The sequence below is a fragment of the Poromitra crassiceps genome (genome assembly GCF_964638095.1).
Source record: "Poromitra crassiceps genome assembly, chromosome: 1".
NCBI classification, from domain to species: domain Eukaryota; kingdom Metazoa; phylum Chordata; class Actinopteri; order Beryciformes; family Melamphaidae; genus Poromitra; species Poromitra crassiceps.
The window spans coordinates 90704820-90727303 of NC_139623.1; the positions used below are offsets into that span (position 1 = coordinate 90704820).

Below are 22484 nucleotides of genomic sequence, written 5' to 3' on the forward strand. Positions count from 1 at the left end.
TCAAAACTCTTAGAATGAGCTGTTGCCTCCCAGTTAACATCCCACCTTGAATCCAATAACCTCTATGAACTCTTTCAATCCGGCTTTTGATCCAGGCACAGTACAGAAACCGCTTTATTTAAGATCACCAAGAACATTCTACTACCTGCTGACTCTGGTTCCCTCTCCATCCTCATCCTCCTTGACCTCAGCGCCGCCTTTGACACCATCAACCACTCCATCCTCATCTCTCGCCTCCAGTCCACCACTGAGATGACCTGGATCAAATCATATCTCTCTGACAGACTCCAATTCATCTACATCAACAACTCCAAATCCCCCACTGCCCCAGTCCCTCACGGTGGCCCCCAGGGTTCAGTACTTGGTCCCCTACTGTTCAAGTACTGTTCCCCTACTCATCTACATGCTACCACTTGGACAGATCCTCCACAAACATGGCCTCCGGTTCCACTGTTACGCAGATGACACACAGCTCTATCTTTCCACCAAGACCATCACTGCCGCCACCCACTCCACCCTCACCACCTGCCTTTCTGATATTAAAATCTGGATGCAAAAAAACTTTCTGAAACTCAACTGTGACAAATCTGAGATCATCATCATTGGCCCAAATTCTCTCACCCGCTCCACCCAGAATTTTTCACTTACCATTGATGGCTCCATTGTCACCCCCTCCACCCACCTCCGCAACCTTGGTATCATTCTCGACCCCACCCTCTCCTTCCTCCCGCATGTCAACCAGATCACCAAAATCGCCTTCTTCCATCTTAGAAACATTACCCATCTATGCCCCTCACTATCCTTCTCTGCTGCTGAAACACTGACCCATGCATTCATCACATCCAGACTGGACTACTGCAACAGTATCCTTGATGGCACACCCTCCAAGAAAACTACAATACGTCCAAAATTCTGCTGCCCGCATGCTCACCTCCACCCGCCGCTCTGACTACATCACCCCCATCCTCCACAATCTCTACTGGCTCCCCATCATATACAGGAATCACTTCAAAATATTAGTCTCCAACCTCCTTCACCACCACACGCCTAACCGCCGCCTCAGGTCCGCAGACACTAACCTCCTCCAACCCATCAAAACTAAGCTCCAGACCTGGGGTGACAGGGCCTTCGCCTTCGCCGCCCCCACCGTCTTGAACGCACTCCCCAGCTATATCTGTCATGCAGACAATCTGTCTTCTTTCAAGAAAACCCTCAAAACCCACCTTTTAACCCTTGCTTTCAACCCATGAAGTTCTTTTCTCTCTCACCTTTTTATTTCTTTGTTTATCCCTTTAAAGTTGTTTTATCTTGTAGTGTAAAGCGTCTTTGAGCACTAGGAAAAGCGCTATATAAATCTGATGTATTATTATTATTATTATTACCAAAGGTACATTAGATAACTGAGCACAGACATATAAAATAATTACATTCATATCCATGTGACATGATCATAAAAAAAATTACAATATTTACATAATTAAAATCATTGCGCAAGTGTATGTGTGCACAGGACTGTGAGCTAATGTTAGTCTTTTGAAAGCTCATGTATTGGAACAGTGAGCCAAAGTTAGTCTTTTTAAGGCCAAAGTATTGGGAGAGTGAGCTAAAGTTAGTCTTTTTAAGGTCAAAGTATTGGGAGAGTGAGCTAAAGTTAGTCTTTTGAAAGCTCAGGTATTGGAACAGCGAGCTAAAGTTAGTCTTTTTAAGGCCAAAGTATTGGGAGAGTGAGCTAAAGTTAGTCTTTTGAAAGCTCAGGTATTGGAACAGTGAGCTGAAGTTGGTATTTTTAAGGCCAAAGTATTGGGAGAGTGAGCTAAAGTTAGTCTTTTTAAGGTCAAAGTATTGGGAGAGTGAGCTAAAGTTAGTCTTTTGAAAGCTCAGGTATTGGAACAGCGAGCTAAAGTTAGTCTTTTTAAGGCCAAAGTATTGGGAGAGTGAGCTAAAGTTAGTCTTTTGAAAGCTCAGGTATTGGAACAGTGAGCTGAAGTTGGTATTTTTAAGGCCAAAGTATTGGGAGAGTGAGCTAAAGTTAGTCTTTTTAAGGCCAAAATATTGGGAGAGTAAGCTAAAGTTAGTCTTTTGAAAGCTCAGGTATTGGAACAGTGAGCTAAAGTTGGTCTTTTTATGGCCAAAGTATTGGGAGAGTGAGCTAAAGTTAGTCTTTTGAAAGCTCAGGTATTGGGACAGTGAGCTAAAGTTGGTCTTTTGGAGCCTACTGTTTAAGACAGGGAGCTCGAGCTCTGTTTCAACATGGTTGCAGGCAGATGAAGACCCATGCATTCATCACATCCAGACTGGACTACTGCAACAGTATCCTTGATGGCACACCCTCCAAGAAAACTACAATACGTCCAAAATTCTGCTGCCCGCATGCTCACCTCCACCCGCCGCTCTGACTACATCACCCCCATCCTCCACAATCTCTACTGGCTCCCCATCATATACAGGAATCACTTCAAAATATTAGTCTCCAACCTCCTTCACCACCACACGCCTAACCGCCGCCTCAGGTCCGCAGACACTAACCTCCTCCAACCCATCAAAACTAAGCTCCAGACCTGGGGTGACAGGGCCTTCGCCTTCGCCGCCCCCACCGTCTTGAACGCACTCCCCAGCTATATCTGTCATGCAGACAATCTGTCTTCTTTCAAGAAAACCCTCAAAACCCACCTTTTAACCCTTGCTTTCAACCCATGAAGTTCTTTTCTCTCTCACCTTTTTATTTCTTTGTTTATCCCTTTAAAGTTGTTTTATCTTGTAGTGTAAAGCGTCTTTGAGCACTAGGAAAAGCGCTATATAAATCTGATGTATTATTATTATTATTATTACCAAAGGTACATTAGATAACTGAGCACAGACATATAAAATAATTACATTCATATCCATGTGACATGATCATAAAAAAAATTACAATATTTACATAATTAAAATCATTGCGCAAGTGTATGTGTGCACAGGACTGTGAGCTAATGTTAGTCTTTTGAAAGCTCATGTATTGGAACAGTGAGCCAAAGTTAGTCTTTTTAAGGCCAAAGTATTGGGAGAGTGAGCTAAAGTTAGTCTTTTTAAGGTCAAAGTATTGGGAGAGTGAGCTAAAGTTAGTCTTTTGAAAGCTCAGGTATTGGAACAGCGAGCTAAAGTTAGTCTTTTTAAGGCCAAAGTATTGGGAGAGTGAGCTAAAGTTAGTCTTTTGAAAGCTCAGGTATTGGAACAGTGAGCTGAAGTTGGTATTTTTAAGGCCAAAGTATTGGGAGAGTGAGCTAAAGTTAGTCTTTTTAAGGTCAAAGTATTGGGAGAGTGAGCTAAAGTTAGTCTTTTGAAAGCTCAGGTATTGGAACAGCGAGCTAAAGTTAGTCTTTTTAAGGCCAAAGTATTGGGAGAGTGAGCTAAAGTTAGTCTTTTGAAAGCTCAGGTATTGGAACAGTGAGCTGAAGTTGGTATTTTTAAGGCCAAAGTATTGGGAGAGTGAGCTAAAGTTAGTCTTTTTAAGGCCAAAATATTGGGAGAGTAAGCTAAAGTTAGTCTTTTGAAAGCTCAGGTATTGGAACAGTGAGCTAAAGTTGGTCTTTTTATGGCCAAAGTATTGGGAGAGTGAGCTAAAGTTAGTCTTTTGAAAGCTCAGGTATTGGGACAGTGAGCTAAAGTTGGTCTTTTGGAGCCTACTGTTTAAGACAGGGAGCTCGAGCTCTGTTTCAACATGGTTGCAGGCAGATGAAGACCCATGCATTCATCACATCCAGACTGGACTACTGCAACAGTATCCTTGATGGCACACCCTCCAAGAAAACTACAATACGTCCAAAATTCTGCTGCCCGCATGCTCACCTCCACCCGCCGCTCTGACTACATCACCCCCATCCTCCACAATCTCTACTGGCTCCCCATCATATACAGGAATCACTTCAAAATATTAGTCTCCAACCTCCTTCACCACCACACGCCTAACCGCCGCCTCAGGTCCGCAGACACTAACCTCCTCCAACCCATCAAAACTAAGCTCCAGACCTGGGGTGACAGGGCCTTCGCCTTCGCCGCCCCCACCGTCTTGAACGCACTCCCCAGCTATATCTGTCATGCAGACAATCTGTCTTCTTTCAAGAAAACCCTCAAAACCCACCTTTTAACCCTTGCTTTCAACCCATGAAGTTCTTTTCTCTCTCACCTTTTTATTTCTTTGTTTATCCCTTTAAAGTTGTTTTATCTTGTAGTGTAAAGCGTCTTTGAGCACTAGGAAAAGCGCTATATAAATCTGATGTATTATTATTATTATTATTACCAAAGGTACATTAGATAACTGAGCACAGACATATAAAATAATTACATTCATATCCATGTGACATGATCATAAAAAAAATTACAATATTTACATAATTAAAATCATTGCGCAAGTGTATGTGTGCACAGGACTGTGAGCTAATGTTAGTCTTTTGAAAGCTCATGTATTGGAACAGTGAGCCAAAGTTAGTCTTTTTAAGGCCAAAGTATTGGGAGAGTGAGCTAAAGTTAGTCTTTTTAAGGTCAAAGTATTGGGAGAGTGAGCTAAAGTTAGTCTTTTGAAAGCTCAGGTATTGGAACAGCGAGCTAAAGTTAGTCTTTTTAAGGCCAAAGTATTGGGAGAGTGAGCTAAAGTTAGTCTTTTGAAAGCTCAGGTATTGGAACAGTGAGCTGAAGTTGGTATTTTTAAGGCCAAAGTATTGGGAGAGTGAGCTAAAGTTAGTCTTTTTAAGGTCAAAGTATTGGGAGAGTGAGCTAAAGTTAGTCTTTTGAAAGCTCAGGTATTGGAACAGCGAGCTAAAGTTAGTCTTTTTAAGGCCAAAGTATTGGGAGAGTGAGCTAAAGTTAGTCTTTTGAAAGCTCAGGTATTGGAACAGTGAGCTGAAGTTGGTATTTTTAAGGCCAAAGTATTGGGAGAGTGAGCTAAAGTTAGTCTTTTTAAGGCCAAAATATTGGGAGAGTAAGCTAAAGTTAGTCTTTTGAAAGCTCAGGTATTGGAACAGTGAGCTAAAGTTGGTCTTTTTATGGCCAAAGTATTGGGAGAGTGAGCTAAAGTTAGTCTTTTGAAAGCTCAGGTATTGGGACAGTGAGCTAAAGTTGGTCTTTTGGAGCCTACTGTTTAAGACAGGGAGCTCGAGCTCTGTTTCAACATGGTTGCAGGCAGATGAAGACCCATCATAAAAAGCCGACAGTCTGTTATTTTCACTGATATTTATCTTTTGATATGAAATTCACATTAAAATGTGGACAGGACAACAGAGAAACCTAACTTTATCTTGCTGTGCCTATCAATACTGTAAGTCAAAAGTTTCACAAATTTACATTTCTTTATGTAAAAATAACAGATAACTTAAATACCAAAAGAATGAGATCACTGTATGCACTGGGGACAACACATCCTGTGTTATTTTTTATTCCAGTAGATCTTTATTTAGAATGTAGGTGTCATGAGTGTGTGTGTGTGTGTGTGTGTGTGTGTGTGTGTGTGTGTGCGCACACACGCGTAGGTGTGTGTGTGTGTGTGTGGTGTGTGTGTGTGTGTGTGTGTGCACACACGCGTAGGTGTGTGTGTGTGTGGTGTGTGTGTGTGCGTGTGTGTGTGTGTGTGTGTGTGTGTGTGTGAGAGAGAGTATTTGTGTACATGCTGCAGACTCCAGAAGGCTATTAAGCTAGCCTGCTGTCAGTGAGATGTACTGCTACTTTGTCAAACTGCCTCATAATGAAATAAACAGGATGCTACACTTTGAACTGTTCAGTCACACAAAGACATTTTCTTCTGTTTAACATGATTTGGCAATAGAGTCTGCTCAGATGCAAACTGTATTCTAGATAATTGCTCATGTAGATATAGATAATAATATTATTATTTTATTATCTGTTCAAAATGGCTGCTATCCTTGCTGCCAGACAAGTCAGGGAGTAAACAAAAAGGCTTTTCCAACGTTCATGTGACATGTCATTTGAGCTGTCTACCCCCCATCCATTAAGGCTGCACAATTAATCCAAAACAAAACTGTTTTCTGATTGGAAATTTAACAATTGTTAAAAAATTACATTACATTAAACGCGGCATTTAACTTATGCTGCGTGACCTTATTGGAAACACGCAGAGCGCAGTGTGCTTTTTGGGTGTGCAGTGCAACGAGTGCAACGAGTCATATTCTCGCCACAGTTTGTGCATAACAATCAAGAATTTCTAAATGCTCCCAGTCTGGTGCTCTGCCCTGACTAGGTGACATTTCAGATGCCGTAAATGGTAAATGGACTGCATTTATATAGTGCTTTTATCCAAAGAGCTTTACAATGTGCCTACATTCACTCATTCACACATCAAGCGGCAAGCTGCCAAGCTGGCTTGTTGTGTCCGTTTTATTAGTATCTCTGAATCAGCCAGTGCAGTTTGTAAATTATAAGGATTTTTCTAAATGTGATGGAGAAAAGGAATGCAATTACTCTTCCGGAACCAAACACTGTCACGATGGCACGTGACTGTTGAGCTGTATTAGCTACATCTTACATGACAATTCACTAGATGTGGTCCTGCCTGACCAGAGCAAACAACTTGTTCCCAATATGCCAGAGTGACATGCTAGCCTTTGTGGAGGTCGAGGGCTTTAAAAAGCAGGTTTACTGAACTAGAGTTCATGCTCCAGATATGATGGGAAAGCAAATAGTTGGTGGGGACATGTCTGAGAAACAGCTTCTGCCATGCGTGTTGCCACATATTCCTATTTTTATTCATACAATTTTATATTTGGAATTTAAATATTAGTCAAACTGTTGGAAATTCCCAGTGTTTCCAGGAGCCCCCTGAAAAACAAATAAACAAATGAGCTGAAGTCCCAGATTGAAAAGTTTCCGACCCTGTATCTGGGACTCTTGCATAAGAGACTGTCAGAACAGCGTAATATTGTCAAGATGCACTCACTATCTGTGTATCCTGTTGACCCTCTCAACATGCTTCAAGTATAGTTGAACAATAAATACATCTGCTACTGATTTACTAATAGCATTTACACATACTGCATGCAAATGACCAAAGTCTATTTCTCTGTTTTCCAGCCTGTCTGTATGTTTTCAGAACAATGCAAAACATCTCAGCGTTACTGTCAGAAGTGTCTTATTGATTGTCATTATGTAAATGTGTCTATCCAGTGACCTCCTGGGCACTTCCTAATATGTAGAACATGAATATGGAATACAAATCTCTGTAGTATAAATTATGCCAGCGGCTGTTCGTATTGATTGGACACACATGGACGCTGTTGGGGGAAATAGCCTGAATCCAAGTGACGATTTAAGGAACTACATAAGAAGCCTGGCAGAAATTACTTAAAAACATCCTTTGAACTTTTAACATAAGGCCAAAAGAAATACCAAGAAGGGCTACTGCTCAATCCTGCAGGAGAGGAATCTCAAATACATGTACGCAAATTCACACTTTTAAGGCTTTTCAAGACCCGCAGAGAGGGTTCTGTAGACCTGAAGAGTCTCTGAGGGGATCTGTAGCTACTTAAGATTCAAGTTCAAGTTGATTTTTATTGTCGTTGATCCACATACATAATATACGGCTGAACAAAATGTTGTTCATAATGGCCCAAGCAAGGGACAAACATACTTTAATTAAGTGGCACCCCACTGCCCACCCAGCCTCAGTCCAAACTCAAGGTGTTCCAAAAGCCTCTGATAGGGACAAATAGGGAAAAATATACTTGGGCTGCTCTGCTTAGAATGAAATACACACTGACTGGTTTTTTAAGCAGTACAGCCGCTTCTATAAGTGGCTCTGTGTGTTTGTGGGCGAGATGTGTGTGGGGCGAGATGTGTGTGGGCAAGATGTATGTACAGAGATGTGTGTGGGGCGAGATGTGTGTGGGCAAGATGTATGTACAGAGATGTGTGTGGGCAAGATGTATGTACAGAGATGTGTGTGGGCAAGATGTATGTACAGAGATGTGTGTGGGCAAGATGTATGTACAGAGATGTGTGTGGGCAAGATGTATGTACAGAGATGTGTGTGGGCAAGATGTGGGGTGAGATGTGTGTGGGCAAGATGTGGGGTGAGATGTGTGTGGGCAAGATGTGGGGTGAGATGTGTGTGGGCAAGATGTGGGGTGAGATGTGTGTGGGCAAGATGTGGGGTGAGATGTGTGTGGGCAAGATGTGGGGTGAGATGTGTGTGGGCAAGATGTGGGGTGAGATGTGTGTGGGCAAGATGTGGGGTGAGATGTGTGTGGGCAAGATGTATGCACAGAGATGCGTGTGGGGCGAGATGTGTGTGGGGTGAGATGTGTGTACAGAGATGTGTGTGGGGCGAGATGTGTGTACAGAGATGTGTGTGGGGTGAGATGTGGGGCGAGATGTGTGTGGGCAAGATGTATGCACAGATATGTGTGTGGGGTGAGATGTGTGTGGGCAAGATGTATGCACAGAGATGTGTGTGGGGTGAGATGTGTGTACAGAGATGTGTGTGGGGTGAGATGTGTGTACAGAGATGTGTGTGGGGTGAGATGTGTGTGGGCAAGATGTATGTACAGAGATGTGTGTGCAGAGATGTGTGTGGGCAAGATGTATGTACAGAGATGTGTGTACAGAGATGTGTGTGGGCAAGATGTATGTACAGAGATGTATGTACAGAGATGTGTGTGGGCAAGATGTATGTACAGAGATGTATGTACAGAGATGTGTGTGGGCAAGATGTATGTACAGAGATGTGTGTGGGCAAGATGTGTGTACAGAGATGTGTGTGGGCAAGATGTATGTACAGAGATGTGTGTGGGCAAGATGTATGTACAGAGATGTGTGTGGGGCAAGATGTATGTACAGAGATGTGTGTGGGCAAGATGTGTGTACAGAGATGTGTGTGGGCAAGATGTATGTACAGAGATGTGTGTGGGGCAAGATGTATGTACAGAGATGTGTGTGGGCAAGATGTATGTACAGAGATGTGTGTGGGGCAAGATGTATGTACAGAGATGTGTGTGGGCAAGATGTATGTACAGAGATGTGTGTGGGGCAAGATGTATGTACAGAGATGTGTGTGGGCAAGATGTATGTACAGAGATGTGTGTGGGGCAAGATGTATGTACAGAGATGTGTGTGGGCAAGATGTGTGTACAGAGATGTGTGTGGGCAAGATGTGTGTACAGAGATGTGTGTGGGGCAAGATGTATGTACAGAGATGTGTGTGGGCGAGATGTGTGTACAGAGATGTGTGTACAGAGATGTGTGTGGGCAAGATGTGTGTACAGAGATGTATGTACAGAGATGTGTGTGGGCGAGATGTGTGTACAGAGATGTGTGTACAGAGATGTGTGTGGGCAAGATGTGTGTACAGAGATGTATGTACAGAGATGTGTGTGGGCAAGATGTGTGTACAGAGATGTGTGTACAGAGATGTGTGTGGGCGAGATGTGTGTACAGAGATGTGTGTACAGAGATGTGTGTGGGCAAGATGTGTGTACAGAGATGTATGTACAGAGATGTGTGTGGGCAAGATGTCTGTACAGAGATGTGTGTGGGCAAGATGTGTGTGGGGTTGGGTGGAGGAGAAGGGTGGGACCTGCAATCCTGGAACCTGCACACTTGACCTGCAATCCTGGGACCTGCACACCTGCAGCGTTTACTTCAACACCTGGGTATGATTCTTTTTAGGTTTGCACATCCATGAGCTTGAAAGTCAGTCTCCAGTTCACTGTCAGTGGAGAAGCTCCAGGCTTTGTATCCTGATGTAATCACACATTAGAGGCTGGGATTTCTAGTTTCCAGTGTTGAGAGATCAAATTAAAATGGAACTGTCCACCATCATAGAAAAAATACAAGAGTTTTGTTTTGGGGGAATTTAATATTAAGGGTTTTCTTCCTCGCCTATCAAGTCATCACCACCACTGTCTCTCTCAATCTGCCTCCCATCCAGCTAACTTTATCTTCTCTCATGTCATCGTCTCCCTCCTCCCCCACCCTCTCACCCAATTGCACCACGATCTCTCTCTCTCTCTCTGTATCCCATTCTTTCCCTCTGTCACCCTTTTTACCCCCGTCCTGCTCTCCTGACTTCATCTTCTCCTCTCTTATCTCTTCCATCCCTCCTCTCTCTCTCACCCACTTTCAGTCTTCTGTTGTTCCGTTCTTTCTGCCTCTCTCTTTTTTTGCTCCTCTCTCTTGCTGTCTTCGTTCCCCAGGGGGTATTATCTCAGTTGGAGGCAAATCTGCCCAATTATAAACCTCATCTCCACACACACACACACACACACACACACACACACACACACACACACACACACACAGAGCACGCACACACATCTCCTTACTTCGCTCTTCTTCGCTGTCTATTTCACAGGCCCCAGCACACACACACACACACACACACACACACACACACACACATACACACACACACACACACACACACACACACACACACACCCCTCCTCTCTCTGTCACACCTTAAAAAGCCAATTATACACGCTTCCTCCATTCGCTTCTTCTCTCCTCCTCCCATTCCCTTCTCCCTCCACACCGCCAGTCTGATCTAGGGTGAAACTGCAACCGAGAGAAGGGAAGAGAGGTGGAGAAGAGAGGAGAGAGAGAGAGAGGGGAAGAGAGGTGGAGAAGAGAGGAGAGAGAGGGGAAGAGAGGTGGAGAAGAGAGGAGAGAGAGAGAGAGAGGGGAAGAGAGGTGGAGAAGAGAGGAGAGAGAGGGGAAGAGAGGAGAGAGAGGAAGAGAGGTGGAGAAGAGAGGAGAGAGAGAGGAAGAGAGGTGGAGAAGAGAGGAGAGAGAGAGAGAGGGGAAGAGAGGTGGAGAAGAGAAGAGAGAGAGGGGAAGAGAGGTGGAGAAGAGAGGAGAGAGAGAGAGAGAGGGGAAGAGAGGTGGAGAAGAGAGGAGAGAGAGAGGAAGAGAGGTGGAGAAGAGAGGAGAGAGAGAGAGAGGGGAAGAGAGGTGGAGAAGAGAAGAGAGAGAGGGGAAGAGAGGTGGAGAAGAGAGGAGAGAGAGAGGGGGAGAAGAGAGGTGGAGAAGAGAGGAGAGAGAGAGAGGTGGAGAAGAGAGGAGAGAGAGAGGGGGAGAAGATAGGTGGAGAAGAGAGGAGAGAGAGAGGAAGAGAGGTGGAGAAGATAGGAGAGAGAGAGGAAGAGAGGTGGAGAAGAGAGGAGAGAGAGATTAAGAGAGGAGAGAGAGGGGGAAGAGAGGTGGAGAAGAGAGGAGAGAGAGAGGAAGAGAGGTGGAGAAGAGATGAGAGAGAGGGGGGAAGAGAGGTGGAGAAGAGAGGAGAGAGAGGGGGAAGAGAGGTGGAGAAGAGAGGAGAGAGGGGGAAGAGAGGTGGAGAAGAGAGGAGAGAGAGAGGGAAGAGAGGAGAGAGAGGGGGAAGAGAGGAGAGAGAGGGGGAAGAGAGGAGAGCGAGGGGGAAGAGAGGTGGAGAAGAGAGGAGAGAGAGGGGGAAGAGAGGAGAGAGAGGGGGAAGAGAGGTGGAGAAGAGAGGAGAGAGGGGGGGGAAGAGAGGTGGAGAAGAGAGGAGAGAGAGAGGGAAGAGAGGAGAGAGAGGAGGGAAGAGAGGTGGAGAAGAGAGGAGAGAGAGGGGGGGAAGAGAGGAGAAAAGAAAAGAGTACCCTACAATGGAGGAGAGGGAAGGAGGGGAGCAGAGATGAGTGAACGAGGCGAACTGAGAGTCAAGTAGAACAGATTGGAACAGAGAAGTGGAGACAAGTTGAATACAGCAGAATTTAGGGCAATAGATTTAAAGAGAGGACAGGAGAGGAGTTGAGACGAGGAGAGGAGAGGAGAGGGGGGGAGAGGAGAGGAGAGGAGAGGAGAAGAGAAGAGAAGAGAAGAGAAGAGAAGAGAAGAGAAGAGAAGAGAAGAGAAGAGAGGGAGATACAGTAGCATCGTTAATTGCCAGGCAGCTAATATTAGTGCTGGGTTGACAGTTTCCTGTTGAGAGGAGAGCTGATTGGATGATAATGCTGCTGACTACTGAACTGCTGTACTGCTGACCCAATGGAAATGGGGGTAGGAGGGGTTGGTGGAAAAGATGGACTGACAGAATGAGACACAGGAAGACAAGAGAGATGGAGGGATGAAGACAGCCCCAAACACAAAGTTGAGAAGAGAGGTGTATTATTGCATCAGAGTGGTGTGTTATTTTCATTGCTGCTGAGAGAGCAATTACAGTGGCCTGAAATGCTCACGCACACATGCAAGGGCGCATGTACGCATACACACACGCGCGCACACACACACACACACACACACACACACTTACGCTAAACTAAACTTAATCTAATTCTAATTAAATTCATAATCCCACACATTGAAAAAGAAGGGACTTTCCATGTCATTTTAATGAATAATTGACCCATAATGCACATCGCACATTCAATGACAGACAGGCGGCACGCACGCACTCCAGAGCCGGAAATTAGCTGGAGCTCTGGGCTTTTTACCCCTAAAAAATTTGAAATTGCCCTTGGAATTGGGGTGACGGGGGCTTTTTTTTTGCCCCTGTAAAATAAGGAGACTTTCTGTTTGCAAAGCGTGTCCTCGCATCAGTAGTAATCACCCGGGCACTCCGACAGAGACAGGGTGGTGAACACAGACAGTAACGTTAAGACCAAACCACACTCTTCCCCTTTCTGCTAAATGTTCCTTTTCACACCGTGGCTGCCGGCATTTGTCAATCAATCCAGCATGCATGTAGGCTACAGGTTTCCCCGACGGGATAATGATGAATGTGTGCGTGTGCATGTCCATCAACAACACAATCCACATGCACATCATTAAACAAAGAGCAGGAGTTGGTCCGTGATGGAGGAAGACGAGAGAAGTTTCTTCCATTTAATTCTGTGTTCTGGCTGCACTCACTGTGTACCCGATAGCATCAAACTAGAGATGACAACTACACAATACGTCCGTCCATTACTTTCAAAATAAAACACTGTGTGAAAACTAGAGACTGTAAAAAGAGAACATTTTCAAAATAAAAACCCACCATTGCTAAGCGCTGTTGGTAATCTGAGACATTCAACGTTGAGTAGGTAGTTGTATAGCAGGCTAAAAACACTTTGAAAGTTATTTATCAAACAAGAATCTTTGGCCCGTGGAAAAGTGTTATATTAATGGTTGTTTCTTTCATAATTAAATTTGTATGATTGAATTTATGCTCATCCAAAGATAGTGTGAATGGCTATTTGTTTATAATGAAGATTCTTTTTTCACAAAAGGGGGAATAGCCTAAGTAACAACAACAACAACTAATTGGTATCGACCCAGAATTTTGCAATCGGTGCATCCCTAATTTTAATTTAGTCATGAGTGGTGCTCAACTGTTTGGCTCGTGAACCATTAAAAATGTCTTGATGCCTACTGTGGTGACCCCAGAAGCAACGGAAAGAGTAGAGAAATAAGGATATAGGCTTAACAGTTGTTTGATCTTTTTTCAGCTTGTTTCAATGAAAGCTGTCTATTTTTGCTTACTTTTAGAAATAAAATACACTTGGATACAAGTTATTGAATATAGGTCTGTCATGCAACATAGAACTATGGCAAGGTATTTCCCAACATTTGATTTAAAAAAATGCCCTGGAATTGATCAAAAATGCCCCTGAAACATATTTCACAGGGGCAAAAAAAAGCCCTTGTTAAAAAAAGTTAATTTCCTACCCTGACGCACTCACTCACTGACTCACTCACTCACGATTCATTGTGATCGAGTACTTGAGTGCTAGAGACGACAACACAAAACTGTAAGAGAAAGATTTTTTGTTCAAAGCTGGGGAAAGTTAAACCATCCCTCTCTCCATCTATAGTGTATGCAGACCTACCTTGTTGGTACAGGGGCTCCAGGTCCAAGACTGTGTCTCCACTCAGATTACATAGCAAGGCTACTGCATTGTGGACCATGCCACTGGTGACATTGCTACTGTTGGCCTAGAGACAGCGAGAGACAGAGATAATTAGGTTACATGTTAGGTTACAAAGTACTGCAAGTCCAATATTAAAGGGTGTTACCTGTTGCTAACATGTTTCAAACATCAATATATCATTGTCAAATTAATCGTGATACCTTACTGTATTTCCTCTAATAGTGGCCGGTCAATTAAAAGCGGTGTGCTTGCAGCATTTATTAGACAAGTCACACATGTTGGTGTGCCTGGCTACAGGATACGGTAAAGGTTTAATTGCAGTGGAAGTTAAGTACGACAGTTTGTTTATGTTTAGTTTTTTAGTATATTGTGATTTTTATAACTCACTATTAACTATATAACTGTACTATTCTTAATCTTAATAATTATGATGAAAGCCTTTTTCATTTGGGACCTCTTATTATAATGTTCATACCAGCAACAAGTGTATTGGACATGCACACCATACAGAGTATTTCAAATTCATTAATGATTCATTTGTGTCTTCACCTGATCTATTTTACAATGGTCTTTTCATTGTTAGTACAGATCAATCATGTTTTCATACTTTGTAATAATATATTACATGAATATTTGATAGGCGTCTAGGAAAATTGCCAAATATTTCTTCCTGTGGGACACATTTGAAAGGAGATTAGATGAGAGATGCGATGTTCTACCTACAGTGATACAGTATATCATTATGAGGGCACAATGTAAAGCAAAAGATCAAATTAATTCAGCCAATTATAGAATGTTGGAGTTATGACCTGTGTCCTGTGATAATGGAGATGGAGTGGATTTGGCACAAAAAGAATGTGACAGAGCTTAGGCCTGCTATTCTAACACATAGAACAAAAAGAATGTGACAGAGCTTAGGCCTGCTATTCTAACACATAGAACAAAAAGAATGTGACAGAGCTTAGGCCTGCTATTCTGTACTTTGCTGTTATTCCTCTCTTCTCGCTCTCTCCCTACTCCTGCCCTGCACCCTCCTCCCTCTCTCCTGCCCTCATTTCATTAACTGATCCTCTCTGAGATAGACCAGTTCTGCCTGCGGGGTCTGTGCACATCAGGGTGATCTGTGTATGAGCTGATAAGCCTGGCTGGTACTCATCATGTACAGTAGCTTGAGACAGTGACAGCAAATCACACCTAGAACAACCTGTATGTCTTTAACAACAACATAAGAAAGCAAATTAATTTTGGTTTAAATGTAATACATACAGCCTAATAAGCCATAAAGAGGACTAATATACTTGAAACTGTGGGTTTAAAAAAAGTACATTGATTTAAGTATATTAATTTAGGACATACAAAACTATGATGATGATGACATCAGCCTTGACCCACTGTCCTGGATTTTTATGTCAGGCAAAGGCACGTTATGAGATCAAGTTTGATTATAATTTCATATTTATTTGTTCTTTATATACAGTATAGGTGACTGCAGTTAAAGATAAGCTATGTATACACTTATTACTACACTTATTATATTACTATATACACATATTCCTACAATTAAAGTCAGACTGAAATTGGCTTGGATATTAGTGGCTAATATAAATGTTTAAAACCACTGGAAACAAAAAACAAAATGTGTTTTGAGTTTGTCACGCCAGATAAAAATGTGTAATTAACCACCCAGCCAAATTTGATCAATTAAACATGTTGCCAAGTATATAAAATTAGGTTTCAAAATAATGAAAAACTAAGCGGTATCTCTACTCTGAAACTGTGTGGGCATGTCTGCTGAATTGCCCCCACTGCCCTCCCCCCCCCTGCTGCACAACTTGATATATTCAAATGTTTTTTGTTTTTGTTGTTGTTTTTTGTTCCCCCGATTGGTTCAGGGAGTTTATTGTGTAATAAGTCTTGAGCATAACTTAATGGCAATATTTAGGATTTGAATTTAAACTAGTGTCTAATACTTTTAGATCCTAACTATTATGCACATAAGACCCTAACTTACATAGTTCGAAGGTTATTGTGGATTTGGGTTTCCAGGGGCTTTAAAGTAGCCTGGTAAAACAGCCGGTCACGTGTAGTAGTCACATTTAATTTCGTTCTTCGTTTGCGTCTGGCCTCAAGCCCTGGGAGGGCTTCTGCCAAAACTGCAAAGCGTACGAGCCAATCAGTGACCCGCCTCGTAGTTGACATCGTAACCGGCCAATCGGCAAAACATTAATGGCCGCCTCCTTGTCTGTCAGCCTCGAGGAGTAATGTCAACGTTCGTCGAGTTTAAACAGCAATTATTGAAGAGTTTAAACAGCAATTATTGAAGAAGTAGACTCAATAACAACAATTAAGCAAGTACAGGAGTATGCAACAGCGGAGTTTCTCGGCAGGAAAATTTGTTTTTGCCGTTCTCCCGAGTGGATTTGGGTTTGACTGGATCCAACGCTGATTGGCTGAAAGAGTTGTCTGTTAAGGCAAGTACACCCGCCCAACTTCCACCCACTGCTAAACACTGGGTGAAAGCTTCAGGCCAGATGGGAACGAAGAACAAAATTAAATGTGAGTTCACGTGACCAGACAGTCACTGACCGGCTGGTTTACCAGGCTAGCTTTAACAGCCCAATGTGTAAGATTTGGGAAGAAATTAATGTGCATAAAGTGTTTTTTTTATTCCCAATGAGTGAATGCTCCGTAACATAACTTGAAAAATGAGACCAGCCGCGTCTCTCTGCGTCCAGCCGTTCCTCTGCTGTCCTGAATTCTATGAGCAGCTTCGGTTCCTCTTGGACTGAGGTTTTGCGGAAAATCGGGCGGATGTGGCGGTTTCTGCGCATTCACGAGCCGGCCTCTCAGCGCTTCAGCCAGTAAATACAACAGCGAAGTAAAAGATACACACAGGCTAAATAACATTACGTTAGCTAATGCAATCAACGAACGTGCAACAACACAGAGTGTCCAGTAAAACGTTAGATCACACACAGAAAAAAAAATTTTATCTAGTGAAGCCCGTCTGGCCAAACAGCAGCAATGTGACCGACGTCGGGGGGAAACTACAGTTGCGGCTGTGTGTTCGGTTCATGGAGGGACCTTTTACATTAGCATTTTAGCTTGTTATGTTAGCTGCTGTTTACCATGAAACCTACTGCAGAAGACCTTATACCTCTGTGTCGTTACCAGAATAAATGGCTGGCTGGAGCAAAAAGTGATGTACAAAATGACTGTGATATTGTGGTTTTGGCTGGCTATTAGATAACGTTAGCTTGCTTGCTAACGCGGATAACTAATCTTGATCGATTTACCACGCAGAAGCTCCACTAATAATGTTACTGTCTTGTGCGGATAATGTAATAGTCGCAAATATGCCTAATGTTACTACCGTTATACTTATGGAACATTGTTTGACTGCAGTAAAATATCAAGCCCCAGGGGAAGCAGGCAGTTAGCTCCTGGCTCAGGCTAACATTAGACTATTTATCCACTTCACCACAGTCAACGCAGGCCAAAAACATGATGAAACACGCCACAATAATGTCCGTTTATTCGTCCAGAATCCTTCCCGGCTGTCTCTGGGCTAATCTGGCCGATAAATTGTCCAGGTTGCCATTTTCAAGTGACTTTTATCAGCCAATGTTACGAAGCAACCAACACCTCCACTCTTTTGGCCAGGCAGCTGCTGGGCTCGTGCGAGTACGGTGCACGTGCGCCAGCGCGCTCACAGGCTGCCTGCAGTTACTCTGCATGGCCACCGGTGTCAATAAGAGTCAGAAGTTACACAATGGGCCTTTAAGAGTGCATGTCTGTGACCCTGACAGAACAGTCTTGCGCATTGCTTTGGCACCACAACCAACTGGTTGAGAAACACCAGTCTAGGCGGTTTCTGAGCCCTTTCATGTCTGAAGCAGGACTACTTGATCATTTAGACAAATACAATGAAGTGACTTTCTCCATGACAACTGTGATCACCAGTGACAGGAATAATCAATCCAGATGTGAGTGGTTCAGGCAGCACAAATCAATCCAATTAGATGACCCTAATGGTTGCCGACGTGATCGGTTCAGACAGGAGTAAAAAATCAGGAGTGGAGTTAATCAGGCTGTTGGATCAGAGTATTTAACATTCTGCATCAGCTAGTCGGGGCTGGACAGGCAGCCATGCAGAACACTGATTATTTAGCGCGCGCACGTGTGTGGGTGTGTGTGTGTGTGTGTGTGTGTGTGTGTGTGTGTAGAGAGGGTTCAAAGCAAATAAATTGTTCACTCCAATACAAGTGTTCAGGTTTGGAGAATACAGGCAGTGCTGTGTTTCTTTGTGGGTGCACAAGTGTGTGTGCGCAGAAGGTCAGGTGAAATAAATTGTTTACTGGAAACATTGTTATGCTTCGCTGATAACAGACAAGTGGTGTGTGTTTGCGTGTGTGCACACATTTGTGTGCGAGTTTAATAGTGGAGTCCATATTCCCACTCCATTCACCCCTCCCCCTCTCAGCAGTTGACCTGCCAGTCAATTACACTAGCCCTCTAATAGGTCAACACCACTCAGGCTGATTTACATAAAACATCAATAAAGGGTAGAGAGAGACAGAGAGAGAGAGAGGGAAAGATGGAGAGAAAGACACAAGGAAGGTGACAGAGATGGGGCTCTAAGGTAAAGTAGAAATCCCACAACATGCCACAAACATGCGCCCTTTGCACGCTCATTTCTAGGGTTTCATGGGCATACTTTTTTGGGGTGTGACCAAACTCATGCCGAATTCGACACGGCACTTTCTTGAGTCCCCATCAGGGCACTCCCCAAGTTTGAAGCCAATGGGATGAATGGTTCTCGAGATAAACCACTGTTTGTGTTGCCAGCAGGTGGCGGTATGACTATGCACATGTCCGAATTGCACGGAACTTGGCACTGCACTCTGGTAGGTCCCCAGCAGCACACTCCCCAAGTTTGAAGTCGATTGGATAAACGGTTCTCGAGATAAGCCACTGTTTGTGTTGCCAGTAGGTAGTGCTACAGTAGAACTATGCGCGTGTCCGAAATTGGGCATCGCACTCCGTCAGGTCAGGTAGGGTTAGGGTTAGACCCCGTTGTGGACCCCAAGCCAAGCACTTCCGGTAGGGCGAACAGAATCGGTAAGTCGAGTAGATCCTGTACCTACACTACAGTGCACTCCCCAAGTTTGGAGGCGATTGGAGCAATGGCGTGCGAGTTATGGCCATTTAAAATCAAAAACATTGCCATAGAGGGTGCAATCTTATCAGTTTTTCCATGCCAGATTCATGGCTAGGGTTGCCACCCGTCCCTTAAAATACGGAATTGTCCCGTATCTGACAGTGAAATCGTGCATGCCGTTTTGAACCGTTTTGTTCCGTATTTTCATCCCACCCGCATTGCCTGATGAAAACCCACCCTACTCTGCATCTGGTTGGTTAGTACTGCTGCCTTTGTTGGTAGATTGGTTAGTTTTAGGCATCAGTCACGGTGAGGCTGACCCTCTGCTCGATGATTGGCTCTAATCGGGTCTGAGCCCATGGTCTGAGCCCTGTCTGAGCCGATCAGAGAACAGGGATGGGGTGGGTCTTCGCAGAAAGCTGGTGCTCCGCCACTTCCAGTGAAAACTCGTTTGAAGTTTCAGAAATACAGATGTGAATGGGAAGAGCCAAACACTTGGCTTGACAGGGTTAGCGAAAATGAATACAAAGGCATGCGTTCGTAAATATGGTAGTCCTAGCTAATGAGTCCAGATCGAAAAACGGCACAAATGGGACCGAACCGAGCCAGGAAGCTGGCAGGAGGCTGGTGAACACAGGTGAGTTTAACACGTTGCTGAACGTGAACAAGAAGTGGGATAGAGTTAGTTATTTTTTATTTTAGTGTAGCAGAGCGTCAGATTTGATTTAGCCAACTGAAAGGCATGTGTTTTCTGTGGTGGTGCATGGACGTGGCCTGGCAGACGTCATGTTAGACAGCTGCATGTCTCAATCAGGAGAGCAACATTCACGTCATGTCAGGAGGACACCCTGCAGTGTCCTACAAGCAACTCCCGAGGCTGATACAGTAATGACTGCTTTTTAATCCCTTCTGGACATCATGTTCTGATTGATCAGAATCTGGTCAATTAGATTTCCTATCCAGTTGTATTTAGGCTACTAGGAAATAAATAGCTAGATACTGTCTGCCATATAAATCTTGGCTGCTGATGTGCTTCTCTAGGTTACATTATGATGTGATTTGTGAGTTCTACAGTCAAATACATAAACATTAATCTACATGAATCAATATAGTGCACATGAGAGGAAAGTAAACAACTCAGTTATATGCTCACCAATCTGGAAAAATGCATTCTTCAATAGGCTAACGCATTAACAGACAAAAAGGCAATAAAAAAGGTGTTCAGAGATAAGCAAATATAATATATTTTTCTCAAATATACCCATTTACTGAGGAGTTTATAGCTGAAAAGCTATCTATTAGTTAATTGTTAATTAAGCACTACAAGCTTTAAATATTAATCTAAATGCTTTCTTGAAACAATCTAAGTTATGATTTACTACCACTGGCTACCCCGCCCTCGGGCCCGTGGTGGTTGTGGCCCCCGAGGAGCGGGTATACTGACCTGACTGACTGACTCACCTATGATATACTGACCTGACTGACAATATCAACTGACTGACTCACCATTATGATATACTGACCTGACTGACAAGATGAACTGACTGACTCACCATATGATATACTGAACTGACTGACAAGATGACCGGCAGATTTAATGATGAACAAATTGATGGATGGATTGACTGAGATTGGTTTCTTACCATAATAAGCTGAAAGACCACCGGGAGGATGTCACTGTGCTTGATCAACCTGAGGGGGAGAGCGAGAGAGAGAGAGTGAGAGAAATGAATTTGATTTGGAGGAAATTCACCTTACTGTTCACACATGCATGCAGACAGCACACGCACGCACGCACGCACGCACGCACGCACGCACGCACGCACGCACGCACGCACACACACACACACACACACACACACACACACACACACACACACACACACACACACACACACACACACACACACACACACACACACACACACACACACAGTGCTGTTTCATCTTCATTAAGATTGGAGTTCCGCTACACTGACTTCTGTCTGGTACAGCAGGTGGAGTTGGGGAGAGAGGAGAGACAAAAAAGGAGATGTGATTACAGGAGAAGATGAAGAGAGAGGGAGGGGAGAGGGGAGAATCATTGAAAAGAGAGAGGAAAGAGAGAGGAGAGGAGGAATGGGTGGATGGAAGTCAAGTCAAGTCACATTTATTTATAAAGCACATTTAAAAACATACGTTTACCAAAGTGCTGTGTACACCAGAGCAGGCAGTAAGTCACAATCAAAAAAGACTAAAAACAAAGCAAAATAACACATAAGCATCAATACACACAGGTCCAGTATTCCACAGCTCACCAACAGGAACACGCAAGCGTAAACACATTACCCCTGTACTGGCCTCCCACCACTGGCTGCCTGTACGTTTTAGGATTCATTTCAACATTTTCTTTTTTGTTTCTAAATGGCGAAATGGGTTAGCCCCAAACTGTGGAACGAGCTGCCTCTGCATGTTAGGCTGGCCCCTACATGCCCCTTTAAAAATCTCAACAAGCTGCCTCTGCATGTTAGGCTGGCCCTTACATGCCCCTTTTTAAATCTCAACAAGCTGTCTCTGCATGTTAGGCTGGCCTCTACATGCCCCTTTAAAAATCTCAACAAGCTGCCTCTGCATGTTAGGCTGGCCTCTACATGCCCCTTTTTAAATCTCAACAAGCTGCCTCTGCATGTTAGGCTGGCCTCTACATGCCCCTTTTTAAATCTCAACAAGCTGCCTCTGCATGTTAGGCTGGCCCCTACATGCCCCTTTTTAAATCTCAACAAGCTGCCTCTGCATGTTAGGCTGGCCTCTACATGCCCCTTTTTAAATCTCAACAAGCTGCCTCTGCATATTAGGCTGGCCCTTACATGCCCCTTTTAAAATCTCAACAAGCTGCCTCTGCATGTTAGGCTGGCCTCTACATGCCCCTTTTTAAATCTCAACAAGCTGCCTCTGCATGTTAGGCTGGCCTCTACATGCCCCTTTTTAAATCTCAACAAGCTGCCTCTGCATGTTAGGCTGGCCTCTACATGCCCCTTTTTAAATCTCAACAAGCTGCCTCTGCATGTTAGGCTGGCCTCTACATGCCCCTTTTTAAATCTCAACAAGCTGCCTCTGCATGTTAGGCTGGCCCTTACATGCCCCTTTTTAAATCTCAACAAGCTGTCTCTGCATGTTAGGCTGGCCCTTACATGCCCCTTTTTAAATCTCAACAAGCTGTCTCTGCATGTTAGGCTGGCCCCTACATGCCCCTTTTTAAATCTCAACAAGCTGCCTCTGCATGTTAGGCTGGCCCTTACATGCCCCTTTTTAAATCTCAACAAGCTGTCTCTGCATGTTAGGCTGGCCTCTACATGCCCCTTTTTAAATCTCAACAAGCTGCCTCTGCATGTTAGGCTGGCCTCTACATGCCCCTTTTTAAATCTCAACAAGCTGCCTCTGCATGTTAGGCTGGCCTCTACATGCCCCTTTTTAAATCTCAACAAGCTGCCTCT

General features: G+C 43.9%; 1 protein-coding gene across 1 annotated transcript in view; it reads right to left on the reverse strand.

Moving 5' to 3' along the window:
* Positions 1 to 22484, reverse strand: part of ulk4 (unc-51 like kinase 4) — a gene marked incomplete at its 5' end in the record, with an annotated part of 283649 nt that overhangs the window by 63335 nt on the left and 197830 nt on the right. Inside the window, 2 exons of the mRNA XM_083662080.1 lie at positions 13809 to 13914; positions 20655 to 20703. Coding sequence (XP_083518206.1) covers positions 13809 to 13914; positions 20655 to 20703 — 155 coding nt within the window. The remainder of the gene's footprint in view (positions 1 to 13808; positions 13915 to 20654; positions 20704 to 22484) is intronic.